Below are 15,073 nucleotides of genomic sequence, written 5' to 3' on the forward strand. Positions count from 1 at the left end.
TTAGTACCCTTAATTTCCTTAGTTTATGAAAGGGAGCACACAAATGGTTTGGGAGCAATGAGTATTTGGAATATCTAAGTGTAGAACAATATCCACTGCAGAGGCTAGCCAGACGAACACTTGTGGATTGGATGATGAAATAACTTTCCGACGCAGGTGTTATTACTTAAACTTACTCCAAGACTTCATAGTCTGGGACTAACAAAAACAAACATAAGCTACGCTCATGCAGGCTACTTAAATGACCAAGCTTTACTAGTCTGATTTAGGCCTACTCCTGGCTTAATATAAACCTTGTCTGTGAAACCGAGCCAATGAGTCAAACGAAAGGGCACGGATTATCTGATTGATGAGACACAAGGTAATGCGTTTACCGGCCAAAAGAAACAAACAGGAGATTACTTTTATTTGTATAAGAAAGTGCTGTAGATAAAGTAAACTAAGACATACTGCATGAAGAACCTTTAAACCACATGTTGGTAACTTCTTGTCTGCACACACTCAAAAATGCAGATGATGAACCTGAGAGCTGATGGAGAGAATGGATCCACTGTGAAGACCCCCAACCAGGAGACAGTGATAGGTGAGATTATTTAATCATCTTTTTGTGTTGCTATGGAATTTTCTTGCATTAAGCAAAGGATCCCAATTTAAAGGGATAGTTCCTTTTTTTTAAAAGTGGGGCTGTATGATGTCAATAATTGTTGCTACCAAGTCAGCAACTCAGTCCAGTCCAAACGTGAAGTGTGTGCATCAGGATGTTCTGATTTGAAATTGTCAGCATGTTAATCTACTGTCACAAACCTTTCCATCATTTTTAGTAGTTGCACTTAACTGTTCTTCCACCTGCAGTGCACCAGCTGTTCAGGTCTACACAATCACTATTGAGAAGTACCTCATACAACCTCACTTTTTAAACAGTCAATCTCTCAGCTTGGTGACTGTATAAAATTAAAACCTGGCTACCTGACAGCGATGTATGCCGTGTCAATGTGAGCACGCCAGCCTGAAGGCCTTGTCTGTGTTTACCATTTTACAGTTTGCAGACAGAAGTGAAGACCAAATATGACAGATGTGTGTAAGTCATGAACATGATGCTGTCCGCAGTCAAACAATGAGGCAAAATGCTGGATTTTGTCAGTGTGTGCTTTTCTGCCATGTTTTTCGTTCTTGTTGTGGTTTTCTTCCTCCTCTGCATATATATTTGTTGTTTTTGGTGGTGATTTTAAACAGAACCATTTCAGCACTGTTGTGTTTCACGCAGGGTTTGCCTTTTGATGGTGATTTTGTGAACAGCCTTGACCGCTCATCTTCACAGACCCATGCACTGAAAATGCATGCACAGACTCATCCCATCAGGATGAAGTTATTCATCCATGCCGTGGCCTGAGCAGCCTCCTGGACAGGCTAAATGAAAAATGGACACACAGATTTTGCTATAGCTCAGTGACACTTGAACTCCTGATATTTTCTTAATCATTTCTGGACCCTTGTGTTTCGTGAATAGATCTTTATCTAATGGTCTCACTACTTTTGTACGTGGGCGTCAGAGTTGCTCACATAAGGCTAAATTCAATACGGCTAGAGAAGAGGTTTTGTTTTCTGTTTTCTTGTACAATAACTTTTTCATGAAAAAATGAACTTTCAGAAAGAAAAGTACATAATTGTGTCTATTAATGTGTCAGACAATAATGATACATTCAAGGCTGACAGGTTCAGGTAAAGGTTACCAGCACTTCAGCTCTTGACTTCTGCTCCTCATTAGTTTGTGGTGTATCTTGCTGCTATAGTTAAAGATGTTTTCTCCTCAGTCAACCACATTTTGACTCAATTGTCAAGTTCGATCAGACAGATCAAATGTCTCTTTCAGAGTAGTTCTTCTTACCTTCATGTGTGTACAGTTTGTAACAGCATTTGACGAATGATTTATGGGCTTCAAACCATCATCGGTGAGGTCCAAAACTTTGGATTAGAAAGTATCCTGAACATGTCACAACACTGGAACTGTGTATGGCTTGGATCGACTTGCCAATCAATAACACTTAAGGTCAAAATGTGATCTGTCTAGCTCGCCTCAACCCACACATAAACATTTTCCACTCAGTACCTTGTTAAAGCAAAAGGTGGCAGAGGGATGCAGTGTGGGCGAGTCAGGGGAGAAACTTGGCAGAAAGCAAAACTTAATTTAGACCTTACTCCATCACGATCGCTTTGCTAAATTAAAAACAGCAGCAGACAAAAGTCTCCACTTTGCTCAGACAGAGAACTGGAAACACACCTTACTGAAATTTCATTGACCAGAGTGACACCATCGGCAAGCCACCATAAACATCAAGCATGTTTGGTACGGTTGGACTCCTGCCCTCCGGGGTTAATCACATCATTAAAATTTCAGCAGTGCAGCAGCAAAGCACGCTCATCCGAGCCACAACAGAGTCAATTAACTTTGCCTTCAGCTCTTAGCAGCATTGTAGCATCCAGACTGGGCGTAAACTCATTTGGCTGTCTGTTTTAAAGTTGACAGAGCACTTTTTAAACTCAATCATTGTAATGACAAACACAAATAAGTAAACCTTAACCCAACCAAAATTTGAATACTTTTTCTGGTGCCAAACTTGAGAGTAAAAAACACACTTTAAATCTTTTAGGGTCTGAGGTTGGAGTGATCAGTTTGCACCACCAGGTTTCATTTCCAACTTGAATTTTACTTGTTTTTTACAGTGTACTGTCTCCTGCATAAATTCAGTGTTTGTTTATTTGAGTAAAAAAATCTACAGGATCTTTTTTCCTCTGTCCTTGGTGTAAATATTTCTTTGCAGAGACAGAGGAGTTTTTTTCATCCAACAAGCACCACACTTTTTTTTATTTAATTTTACAAAATCGACAGACAAAGATGTAGTCTAACTGCGGACAAAAGAGGGGTGGTCAGATTAGTTTAGGGGTTCAAATGTGCATGGCCCTTTGCTGCATATTTTTTCCCTTAAACTAAAAAAAAATCTTTAAAATAGGAAGATAAACTATGAAAGTTTTTTTTTTAATTACATAATAGGAAAAATTTAGAAGACCATTAAAAACTTATACTGTTCTCTCAAGGCTTGTGTTTAAGATGAGCAAAGTTTTATAGAACAAAGGTCATGGTCATGTTTTCATTGCTTCTTGGAGCTTTAGTGGTGACAAGCCTTCAAATATAGGCATACACTATACACATAATCCAGCTTCTCCATCCTTAACTCACGTTCATACAGAAATATACAGACTTCTATACTTTATTATTGTAACCTCATGCTTATGACACCCTGTGTTTTCATATACTAGGATAAGATCCTTTCCACAGGGCTGTCTTGTGACATCGAGCACGTATTGATCGAGCGTGGTGTCGTTGAGAGAAGAAGCGAGGTGGACAGAAACACCAGCGTTCATGTTAAAGGGATGTTGAAACCAATCAATTGTGAGGCGCTCCGCTTCTGTCTTTCCAGAGAAGACCGTGTCACAGCAGTTCTTGTTAACTTCAACTTAAGAACAAACTGATCGATAACGTCTCTTCTGTGTCCTCTCTATTGGATAATTTGTACTTGTTTACAACGAGATAAAAATAACCGTTTTCATCTTAAGTGCTGCTTCACTGACACACAGAGACACTTAAGATCATCTTCAATCCATGGACACTGTGTGAGTGTGTTTATTGTTTTAATGCCGGCATTTGTAACTGACTCCAAGTACAATGTTGTTAATATCTTACATGCAATGTACACATTTATCTTTTCACTAATAATCGGAACATTCTGATGAAAAAGTGTGGAAACAGCTTGTAGATGCTTTGACGGTGGTGTAAGGTCTCCTGTGTGTATGTCTTAATTAATAAAGGGGAGCAGCTGTTGCCTTTGCTGGAGTGTTTGATTGCCTTCAGGTTCCTGCTACAGGGTTCATATTAAAAACATGGCAACAGCTCGAGGAAATCTCTTCCTATTTTGGATTTGTGCTCACTCAATGGATGGCTGAATCATTTTCTTTGAAAGATGGATGACTCTGACACAAAGGCAGCTGAGCAGAAGTGGAAGTAAAAGTTAATGAAAGGCTCCAAATTTTTTTTTTTTTTTTTTTTTAAAAACAACTATCATGAATACTAACATTTTTTTCCAGTTAGTAAAGCCTGTCTGTATCTCAAACTGTTTGTTTGACTGATGTTAGATATTAAATACACATTCAAGGTGTATTTGAAGATCGTTTCATCAGCCATTCTGAGCATTTCATACACAGTGTGATCAATGCATGCTCGGTGTAAACACATCCATGAAACAACATCTGTAAAAAGCAGTGGTTCAAGTGGGCTTTATTTGCACAGGGCTGCAAAAATGATTGATTTAAAAAAAATATTTAAAAAAACATCCTGCCTCCTCTTAGGTGTAATTAAAAAGTTTGAAACAATATTTTTTTCTTTTTTTTTAAAGGAGCAATCAATAAATCAATGTGTTAAAAAAAAACACACAGTACAGAGTAACTATGTTGGTTTGAAGAGACCGAACAAGACGAAGATCTTCTGTTTAGAGGAACAGAAAAGTGAGAATAGTGTGGCAGGAATAACAAGAAGATGAGGGGAACAATCAAATGATGCAGCAGAGAAGATCCATTATTATCGATTAGCAAAGCTGCTTTCATTTGATAGTTTTTGCAGATTCACATCCTCAGTAATGATTTTGAACACTTTATCCATCAGAACATGAAATAGTTTATCCTCTGAGAAGGACTTTTTCACCCTGATTTCCTGAGAGACAGAGAAGAATACGTCTATTTCTAATGTTTCTTCAGCTCCACTTCAACCATGGTTACCCTGTTGTTTCCTCCTATTGTGCTCCGTCTTGTCCTCCTCCTGCTCCCCCTGAGCCACTTCAACTGTTCTCCTTGTGCCGCAGGCCCCGGCTGCAAGATGCGAACGTTGGACAGTGGAATTGGGACCATCCCCCTTCCTGAATCCTGTTCCTTCTTCTCCTCCATCCTGCACCTCCTCCCCAAATCCTCCTCTACCCCAGAGCCATCCCTCAGTCCTCCCAGTGTTCCCGGTTCCTCCAGCGAGGACGTGTCTCCTTCCCCGTTACCCCGGTGGAGAATCCCCTCCGGCTTTAAGGACGGCAGCCTCACAGGGGTGTCGAGCTCCCTGTCCGACTCCTCTGTGACCCATATCCAGTCAGTGCCTTTCCCTACTGTGGCCTTCCTCCAGCCCATTCAACCCCAGTGTGAACCCATCATGACCTCTGCCAGTGTGTGTGAGACCCAGAACAGGCTGCCCAGACCGCCACCAGGTACGGTAAAGACACAAATGCTGCAGATACATGTTTGGGCTGCAGGTGATAAAGATAATGCCTGAAGGATTTTCATCCTTTCAAAAACATGGATTCAGGCCAGAAATGTTTTGCACTAAGACTTTAGACTTCACTGAAAGGGGCTGTGAGGAGTTTGAAAGTGATCTTAAAAAAGGCTCCCTTCTATATATATACCTGAATGTAATCTAACCTTTAAAATTAGATTATCAGCACCAATGTTGTTAGTTACAGGTTATTTTAAATTACTACTTCTTAGCTTCCAGTTTGGGTCAACCAGGACCGGAGTGATCTACAGCACGTCTAGGTTTCTATAGCCACGTTTCCACCATGCAGTCCGGGTCGGTTCGTCTCGGTACGGTGCGCTTTTAGCGGCGTTTCCACTGACTCATCCCGGGACGGATCCCTAAAAGCCGAGATGAGCCGTCCCACTTTTTTGGGACCCTTTCGTATGGGTGCCAGACTGAACCGATCCGCTCTCGGGAGGTGGAGCAACACACTGCAGACGGTTGATTGGTCAAAAGAATCGTCACTTACCCCAACAGCGGCTGCATTTCTCCTGGCAGCTCACAGACTTCTCTGAAACGAAGCTCGATTGCACTTTGTAACAGAGAGTTACATGAAAATCACAGAGAGGACGAAATGCTGCATGTCTTCCATCCGTGCCCTTTGTTTATTGTGTCGCGTTTTCTTCTTTGTTGGATTTAATAGCGGGGTAAGCTGCTACGGCGTCGTGCTATTGTTTACCAGCTGTGGCTTCCGGCTTTCGGCTTACCGCCGCCCATCACGAGAGGGCACAGTTTGCTGTGGAAACGCAAACGGGATGAGACTTAACTGTCCCAAACCGTCCCAAACCGTACTGAACCGACCCGTACTGCTTGGTGGAAACGCAGCTTATTTCAACACCACACCGGCTGACAAAGTTTAGTAGTGAGAAGAGTTAAAACACAGAGTGTTTTTCTCTGCTGAAAAACGATTTCTGTGATTAATTTTGTAGTGATGGTGGACACAGGAGCCTAACTGTCAGACAAACTGTCAGAAAGGCTAATTAGCCTTTAGCTTGGGCTGTATCACTCCATAACACTGGGGCTAAGCTGTTTATGATAACGTTCATTCCAACCCATAGTCAGCAGTTATTCTGCAGTGGTCTTGAGAGTCTATCAATAAAATGCTCATAGCTCTGCTTGGTAGACGACTGGCAGGACATAGCTAACCAGGATTTACAGGCGTTTATTTACACATTACGGACTTGTCTTAGAGCTGCCTTAGAGCTGCCAGTTACGCTAAATATAAACGGCTGCTAAACTACTTACAAACTTACAGTGTTTACTTGTTGTCACATTAGCCTACAGATACTTCAGAGCACCGGGCTTGCTAACATATAGCCGGCTGCTAAAACGTTTGCTCGACGTCACGTTTCAAAATGTAGCGCTACATAATTGTACTGATAAGCCCCTTACCTTGGCGTGTTGTACCCACTAAAAAGTTGTCTTGATTAAAGAAAGTTTGTTTCAATCCAATCTCCATTCAATTCCAAAACAAACACACACCTCACCAAAAGTTAATCACGACAGTGTGCAGAGACTTCGGGCCAAAACAGATCCTCCTCATAGCATCTTTAAGGTTAGGCACTGGACAGTGGGGTTTTTTCGTCTTGCTTTTTTGCTGTTTCTTAAAACAGGATGAAAGTAACAGCTTTAGAAAATGATTCGACCAGAAGAAGCAATGAAATATGATGTATAGGGCACAGTACAGGTGGGGAATCTTCCTGGCAGCCACTCAGTGTTTTGCTCGGCCGTTCATCAGTCATTTCTTCATTTTTGAGAGCATTCTGAGGACATTTGAGAGCCTCATTCACACGACAAAATACATTTACCAATGAGTCACTCCTGTCAGGTTCTCTGATTTGGTTTCACTATCTGGAGTAGACAGAACAAATTCCAATATATAAGACTGTTTTTAATAAGCTTCTGAAAGCAGCAGTGATCACAGAGTGTCATTGCACTAACCTCAGCGTTTATCTCCACACTGCTTGCTTTCCTGCAGGAGTACACGGCGCAGTCACAGCTATGTTCAGTGTACTGATCACACAGCATGTGCCAAAGACAAACACTCATCCTCACTGTCAAGAGGAGCTGTGTCTGTAATGTGCTGATGGTTTTAATGAGTCATGTTTCCAGTCTGCAGCCTGAAGGCTTCTCGGCATGACGCACAACTTTTATTTTAATCTGCACAGTTTAAAAAGGGACACTGAGGAGGAGATGATTACTAAATAGGCTGAATCTCAGTTAAAGCAGCTGCGTCTCACTTGATTGACTGTCACAGTGTTGTTCTTAAAGAGTCATGTTGTGTTGTTGCTTTGAGACTTTCGAGCTTTGAGTTCTTGCACGAAAAACAGAATCCCGAGGCAGATAGCAGCCTGAGATGACAACTGTTCCCTGGCAGATTTGATTCACTTAAGACAGCTTGTTAAAAAAAAGTGACCTGGAGACTTTGTTAAGAAAGTGAAGATGCCAACCTTGCATCTACTCCAAGCTTTTTGTGGTGATTTATTTCTAAAATCTGCCTCTTGAGGGATACAGTATTTTCCTGGAAACTATGAACACTTTTAATCCCAGACTTTCACTCTGGCACTAGCACATTTAAGCTACATTAAAGTAATGTTTTGCCTGACTGGAGCCCAGGTAGTTGTTGCTTTAAAGTCAGAATAATTTTGTCATCTTTCAGGATGTCAGGCTGCAGCGGCTGAGCGTCACACAGATCTCCTGACTGTATGAATTCAGAGTGCTAATCATGCTCTGTGTGAAGGTGTCAGGTGTCAGTCTGTCAGTGTTTCCCCGTCCTCCACACTACACATGCGACTGCTCATCACAACTGGTGAGAAAACTCACTGTAAGGAAAACTTGAAATGAGTTTTGCTTTTTTTCCTTTTTCCAGGAGCAATGGAACCAAAGAAAATGACGTACATCAAATCCAAAACACGAGTCCCGCCGAGCCAACAGAAGGAACAAACGAGACTTCAGCTCGCAAACTGTAAGACACAAAGGAGCAGATTCATTTAGCTTATGCATTCAGATCACACAAAGAAACCCTGCAGGATACCAAACAGAAATGTGATATTATGACAGTTTTGTTTGACCTAACTGTCTGACAGGATGGCAGAAAAATATTTGTTCCAGAAAAAAGGAGCTTTTAAAAGTATATCTAAAACGCATCTGCTGATAAACTTTTGGCCTTGAAAACATCAAAGAATCTTGTGCTTAAGAAAAAACATAATGAGAAACCTAACACAGAAGTACCTAGTTTTTGAAAAACTAAAAAAAATCATGGTCTTAATTCTATGAGCGTGAAGTGGTGAATTTTATTTCAGTGCTTTATTAATAAAAGAGATGGTTTCTAAAGGTATTTCTACAGTTTCCTTTGATGGTAAAGATAAATGGAGAATCTGGCTCCTGTAGCTTTGTCAGATAGAGTCTGACTTAATCATTTCAAACTAACACTGTAGCTAAAAACTATGGAGATAAAGACATTTTCATTGTTCTATATCATTAAAACAGGGCAAACCCTAAAACTTTTTATTTTATTTCATTAAATACTTTAAAAAAAGTTGACTTGTTGATTTTGTGTACTTAAACGTTTTATATGGGACATTATATAGGTTTTTGCCTTTTCGAGCCAGCCCCAAGTGGACACTTGATGAACTGCAGCACTTTTTTTTGCACTGTCACATTAACTTCATTTTCAACAGCCCAAGTTTGATGCATAGTGCAGAAAGGTTATAATATCAAAAGATCTAACCTGGAGTCAGTTTAATTCAGGTATTAAACCCAGGATACAAGGTTTCTTTCTATAACATCTCTGACCTTTACAGTTTTCCACACATTGTCCAATGGATTACAAAAGCAGATGCTATTTTAATCTTAAATCATGATGTGGGATTTTTTCCTGGAGGAGTGGGTCGACAGTCTCCCTGAGTTCAACAACTTTGCTCTTAACTTAACTTTATCTCTGTGGGAACTGTATGGTCTTGAACCTGAAGGATGTAACTGTCCTCTGTCTTTCCAATTTCAGAGTCTGTGAAGCTAAATGAGTCAACCTGAACTGAACAACGAGCTGGATTATCACCCTCACACACACATGGACCATCCCTAAATCCCACAGTTTGGACACTCTATTGCTCTTTCAGGATGAAATGCTCATCACCGGACACTGCATGAGTTTGGTATTGTATGTGTCCACCTGCGCTCAGTGCAGAGCTGAGATACTGAGTTTACTTTCAGGTGTAGTCATGGAGCTTCTGGCAGACACTCGTTGGCACCAGCTGTGAGCGGGTGATTGAATTTCTAAATGTAGCAGCTCTGCCATCTCTGGACTGGAGTTAAACACACACATGGCTTTCCTCTGTCATTTTCCCTCTTTGGTGAAGTAGACGTTTTACATAAAGATGATTTTTTTGGCTGGTGTAATCTGCTGTAGCACTGTCATGGGTACCTACAATCATCTTTCACGAGCTAATGCCTGTACTGTGGTCCTTTGGTTGAAGATGGTGTGGCCAGGAGTCTAATTTTGACATTTTTATGACATTACTGCAACAGAGCAAACTGCTTCAGTTAAGCCAGAACGCATGTTGAGCACAGACTCGAGTTAATGACTGAATAAAAACTCCTGCAGTAAACAGCTGACATCTTTAAAAAAAGACATTCCCCTCATTAAAACTCAAACATGGTCCAGAAATAATGATGCAAACTTGACTTCTCCAATGACATTCACACATATCTCATTTATTTGCCCCAATCACAAATATTTATCAACAGGTGATAACTTCTTCACTGCACATGTCTGCGGAGTGAAACCAATGGAGTAGTTTTCTCCAAGAGCGATGATGTGGTTATGTTGGTTTTGGTGTTTATGAAACAAGAATCACAGGAAATGGACAAATCTTGACTTAAACAGAAAAAAGTCAGGCTGAGACCTACTTAACCTGTTATCCAAAGATAAACCATTCTGTAATCCACACCACTCGACACGGATTACCAGTGGATGATAAAACACAGCTTCTGCAATGAAACAAGATGTTATCAGTGAATGTAATCCATCCGGCCACTTCAATTCTCCAGGGTTCAAATCACACTTTTTTTGTTTATCTCTCTTTTATTGAGACTTTCTGCACCATAAATACTGCCATGGTTGGTATTTATGTGGTAAGAACAAATCTGAAGTCATAAAATGTAACATGAGAGTCTAATTTTGGGGGAATGTTTGATGGTCAAACTAACACAGGACTTTCACACATGAGACCAGAATTCAAGTATCAAGAACTACAAAGACAGTCCACATGTTTTTAGTCCAGCGAAGTACAGTGAGGGTAAACCGAGCCAGAAGATCCACAACTGTGGATGTCGTGAATGAAAATCCTGCTGAACAAACATTATTTATCCTGCAAACACAAGCTTTGAGTGAACATTTCATTCTGCTTTTGATTTAAACAACTGTCTCACCTACAGCACACACTACACCGTATAAACTAAGGACTGCAAGCTTTCATCCTGAGGACGTTTTCTGTACAGCACTAACTACTGATTGCCATTTATGAGCTCTAAGACTGAGTAATGTGATCTTTTGAAGTGTGCACTATCTTGTCAGAAACTTTTTTTTATTATTGTCACAATTGTACTGATATAAACTTGCATGCTAACACCCTATGGCTTATTCTAAACACAGAAACGCATCATATGAAACTGTTTTTAGTAATTTGGAGAGTTTCATTTCAGGAGGAAAAAAGAACAAATGAGCATGCTGCACACTCTGACTTTAAGCAGAGCTAAAACTTCATTCTCACAGTGTATTTTGACACATATCTCCTCTTGAAATGAAACTCTTCATATTTTACTCACAGTGGACATCTTTGGACATGATCCCACAGTTATGACATCAAGACAAAGCAGTGAGTTTTGCATGTAACCTTAGTTAAAGCACCCAGTAGGCACATTGTAGACTTTGTTGTGCTAGCTCAGGGAAAATGCGTTTACTGTCTCTGATAGATGCTGTGGATTCAATAAACAACCTCAACTTAAAAAACTTTCACTGCACCACAACTCACTGTAACTCTGTACGGATACTACTTGATCTCAGTACTTTCCTCTTGTCAGTTTTTGTCTGTTCCTGCAATTGCTCAGTTACTCTCTGAATAATGTATGCTGTGTCCTCTGTAGAACTGTTCTTGGTGTTTTTTGAATGCATCCTAACATATTTGACAGTTTTAGCTACTTTACGATGTTTTTACCCCCTCACTCCTTCGTCAGCTTTAGCCTTTCATGTGTAGATATTTGCCAAAACCCATATTGCCAAACACCGCTCTGAGCTAACCACACACACATGTACAGAAAATGGATGCAACTAAACCTACATATCAAACTATAGCCATATTCTTCATAACACAAGAGACAGTTTCACCTGATGTAGAGTACTGTAAAGTTGCACAACATCAATCTTCATGTCATCTTACTACATTTACCTCCTCTTTAACTCACTTTGCTACATGTATATGTTGAAAGTAATATTTGTAAAACTAGAGCGGCATACCTGCCGACAGCAACATACAGGTGAACTCAATGTGAAATATGTAGCATGTAACAAGTGAGACGAGGTGTTTATGGATCAGGGAACAGATTGGCTGTATTGATACGGGTAGATGGAGCATGGTGTCTGTGTTTTAAAAAAAGAGCTCGTATAACAAAAGAGCATCACTCTTATGAGAGTATTGTATTTTTTTAACATTTACTCAAACGCCCTGTCTTTGTACTCTGCACTGATGAGTGTGATTTACCATTTATTGCACATATTCTCACTCACTACTACAGTAATGCTCCTTCTAAATGTTTTTATTTTATTTCAGAACCCAATAACAGTGATGTTTTTTGTGTGACAGTCACCTTAGCAATACAAACTGAGAGTTGTATATTAATTATATTCTTTGTTTTATGTAAAAGAAGGAAAAAATAAACTATTTCAGTACTTATACAACATGACAAGTGTTGTTTTGTTGTTTCTAACTCAACTTTCTGGCCTCACAAATTTTTCCCCCCAGTGTTAATGTGTCCACTTCAGACACAGTGTCGGCACTTTCCATGATTAAAGATGGACAACAACAGGGCAGGGAGTTCTGTTGACTTATCCAAAATTGAAAAAAAGCAAGCATTTTTTGATTTCATTCAAAGTAAACAATTTGCAGACAACCCACCAACATGTCACAGGCACCAGACCAGAGTCTCTCAAACTGGCAGCAAACTCCTGCTGCGCTGCCAAACAGCACTGTCAGATGAAAACTAACAGACAAAACACAAACAGAATGATTTTGCTGTTTATGCAGAACAAAAAAATGGGAGCTGGGGAAAAAATAGCATGGTGCTTCCTGTTGAGCCCTTAAAAAACACATTTCTGTACTCCTTTTCTTCTAAATCTGTCTCATGTGGTGGCTGGGCTTTGGTTTTTTAGGGGGTAATTTGAAGTATTGTAAAAAAGATAAAAATTGAATGAGGTGCAAGATGTTTGCTAACAACTTGATGTCAGGCAAAGATAACAACTTTGCATCATACTTTACCCGCCAAAAGTGAATTACTGAAGAATATATCAATATATCACAGAATCTTATTGTTCTGTGCCATATTTTATCCAACTGCAGAATATTATATATACTTAAGTATTGTATGGTGTTGTTGTTTATTGTCCTGTGCATTCAATATAAACCGCCTCATCAGAAGTTTGAAGGCTCCTTAAAATCATTTCGTCCTGGAGATTCTCCCTTTTGATTCATAGACCCTCATTTGATAAGAAGACGTGCATTATGACCCTTTTCAAAGACAGAAAACTGTCATATTTCACTTTTAAATTGGATTCAATTTGGACTTTTCTTTAAAAGCTTCGCTTTAAAGTTGCAGGCACATTGTGTATGCAGTGTCTGATCTGATGGTCAGTCATCCTTGATTAGTGTTTCTGTTTTAAAAGCTCTGTGCATAATGCCTCCCAGTGTGCCATCACTCATGTTATGACACTCTTCCTCTGGTGCAGATTTAGCTAAACTGTTTGCAGTGAAGCCTGAAGAAGACAGTATTTCACCCTCATGCATGAAATATAAGGTAAAAAAAAAAAACTTTAAATTTTACCCACTCAGCTGGAACATTTGTCTCCAAAAATCCTGAACAAGCCTTAAATCTTATGATGGCTTCAACAGCTTTTCCTTCACACCAGCAAGGTTTCACTTTAATTATCCTCCTGGACGTCTCATTTCAGAGTAAAAGCTTCTCAGTCGTTAGGTATAAATCTCCTCATTGCCTTAATGTAAATGACCACTAGCTAATTTAAAGTTCCTTCAGAGTAGAATCATAACATTTAAGTGTGTCTTAATGTGTAATTATACACGTCCCAATTAAGCTGATTAGCACAGTAAATCACAAACAACTTCCCCACAGCCCCTCTGTGCAGTGCAGACTGTGTTTCATCCACTGATTAAAAGGAGCTCATGATGGAGACTCTGAATGAGACTTTTGAGTTAAGATGGAGGATTTAAGCAGACTGAAATCTGCTCCTCTTGAGACCAGGAAACAATGACAGAGCAGAATGTGACCCTGCGTTAGTGCAGCTCAGCACAAAGTAGTTTTGTTCTGAATCTTCTCTCTGCAGCAGTATGCCAGGAGGGGCAATGATGCAGGTGAAGTGTAAATGAGTCCTGTTTTTGGAAAGAACAGGTTGATATAGAGTCCCGATCAGAACAAAGAACCACAACTGAGATCAGAATGGATCCGCCCTTTAAGAAATACCACACATGAGACTCATTCATCTTTTGCTCACTTGAAAGGGTAAAATTCATCCTGTTTTCTCTCACCAGGTGTTGATTCATGTTGATCTACCACATACTGAACCTCGCAGCAGTGTTCCTCTCTGTTTGCCTCAACCTTATGATGCATTTCACTGCCTATTATATTCTCCTCAGGCACATGTTGATTTAAAGTGTTGGTTTATGACTTTTCATAAAAAGCAGTCATTAGAGGTTCAGCAGTAAAAGCTGGTTAAATAATCCTGGGGGATTTCCTGTCCATTAAACACACAGGACTTTGGCGTGTCCACAAAAAAGTTCAGTTTGAAAGTTATTTCTGACTGGGACACAGGTTCAACAGGGAGATGTAGGCTCAAAGAAACCTGAGTAACACTTTTTACTTTCCTTGTCTTCATTCATACACTGCCTTCTGACATTTAAGTATCACAAATCATACACTCACCGGCCATGTTATTAGGACACCTTGCCAGTACCATGTTGGACCCCCTTTAGCCTTCAGAACTGCCTTAATCCATCATGGCATAGATTCAACAAGGTCCTGGAAACATTCCTCAGAGAGTTTGGTCCATATTGACATGATAGCATCACACAGTTGCGGCAGATTTGTCGGCTTCACATCCATGATGAGAATCTCCTGTTCCACCACATCCCAAATGTGCTCTATTGGATTGAGATCTGGGGACTGTGGAGGACATTTGAGTTCAGTGAACTCATTGTCATGTCAAAGAAACCAGTCTGAGATGATTCCAGCTTTATGACATGGAGCGTTATCCTGCTGGAAGTAGCCATTAGAAGATGGGTACACTGTGCTCATAAAGGGATGGACATGGTCAGCAACAATACTCAGGTAGGCTGTGGACTTTAAACCATGCTCAGTTGGTACTAAGGGGCCCAAAGTGAGCCAAGAAAATATCCCCCACACCAT

The 15,073-nt window shown here is 40.2% G+C and overlaps 1 protein-coding gene across 1 annotated transcript in view; it reads left to right on the forward strand.

The window, feature by feature from the left end:
* Positions 1 to 12,284, forward strand: part of LOC141808645 (nck-associated protein 5-like) — a 50,240-nt gene extending 37,956 nt beyond the window's left edge. Inside the window, exons 11-14 of the mRNA XM_074695317.1 lie at positions 514 to 583; positions 4,911 to 5,297; positions 8,253 to 8,348; positions 9,387 to 12,284. Coding sequence (XP_074551418.1) covers positions 514 to 583; positions 4,911 to 5,297; positions 8,253 to 8,348; positions 9,387 to 9,388 — 555 coding nt within the window. The 3' untranslated portion in view covers positions 9,389 to 12,284. The remainder of the gene's footprint in view (positions 1 to 513; positions 584 to 4,910; positions 5,298 to 8,252; positions 8,349 to 9,386) is intronic.
* Positions 12,285 to 15,073: the final 2,789 nt, after the last annotated feature.

The sequence above is a fragment of the Halichoeres trimaculatus genome, unplaced genomic scaffold (assembly GCF_033239565.1).
Source record: "Halichoeres trimaculatus isolate MK-OKI-2021-1 unplaced genomic scaffold, fHalTri1.1 fHalTri1_scaffold_19, whole genome shotgun sequence".
Classification (NCBI taxonomy): Eukaryota; Metazoa; Chordata; class Actinopteri; order Labriformes; family Labridae; genus Halichoeres; species Halichoeres trimaculatus.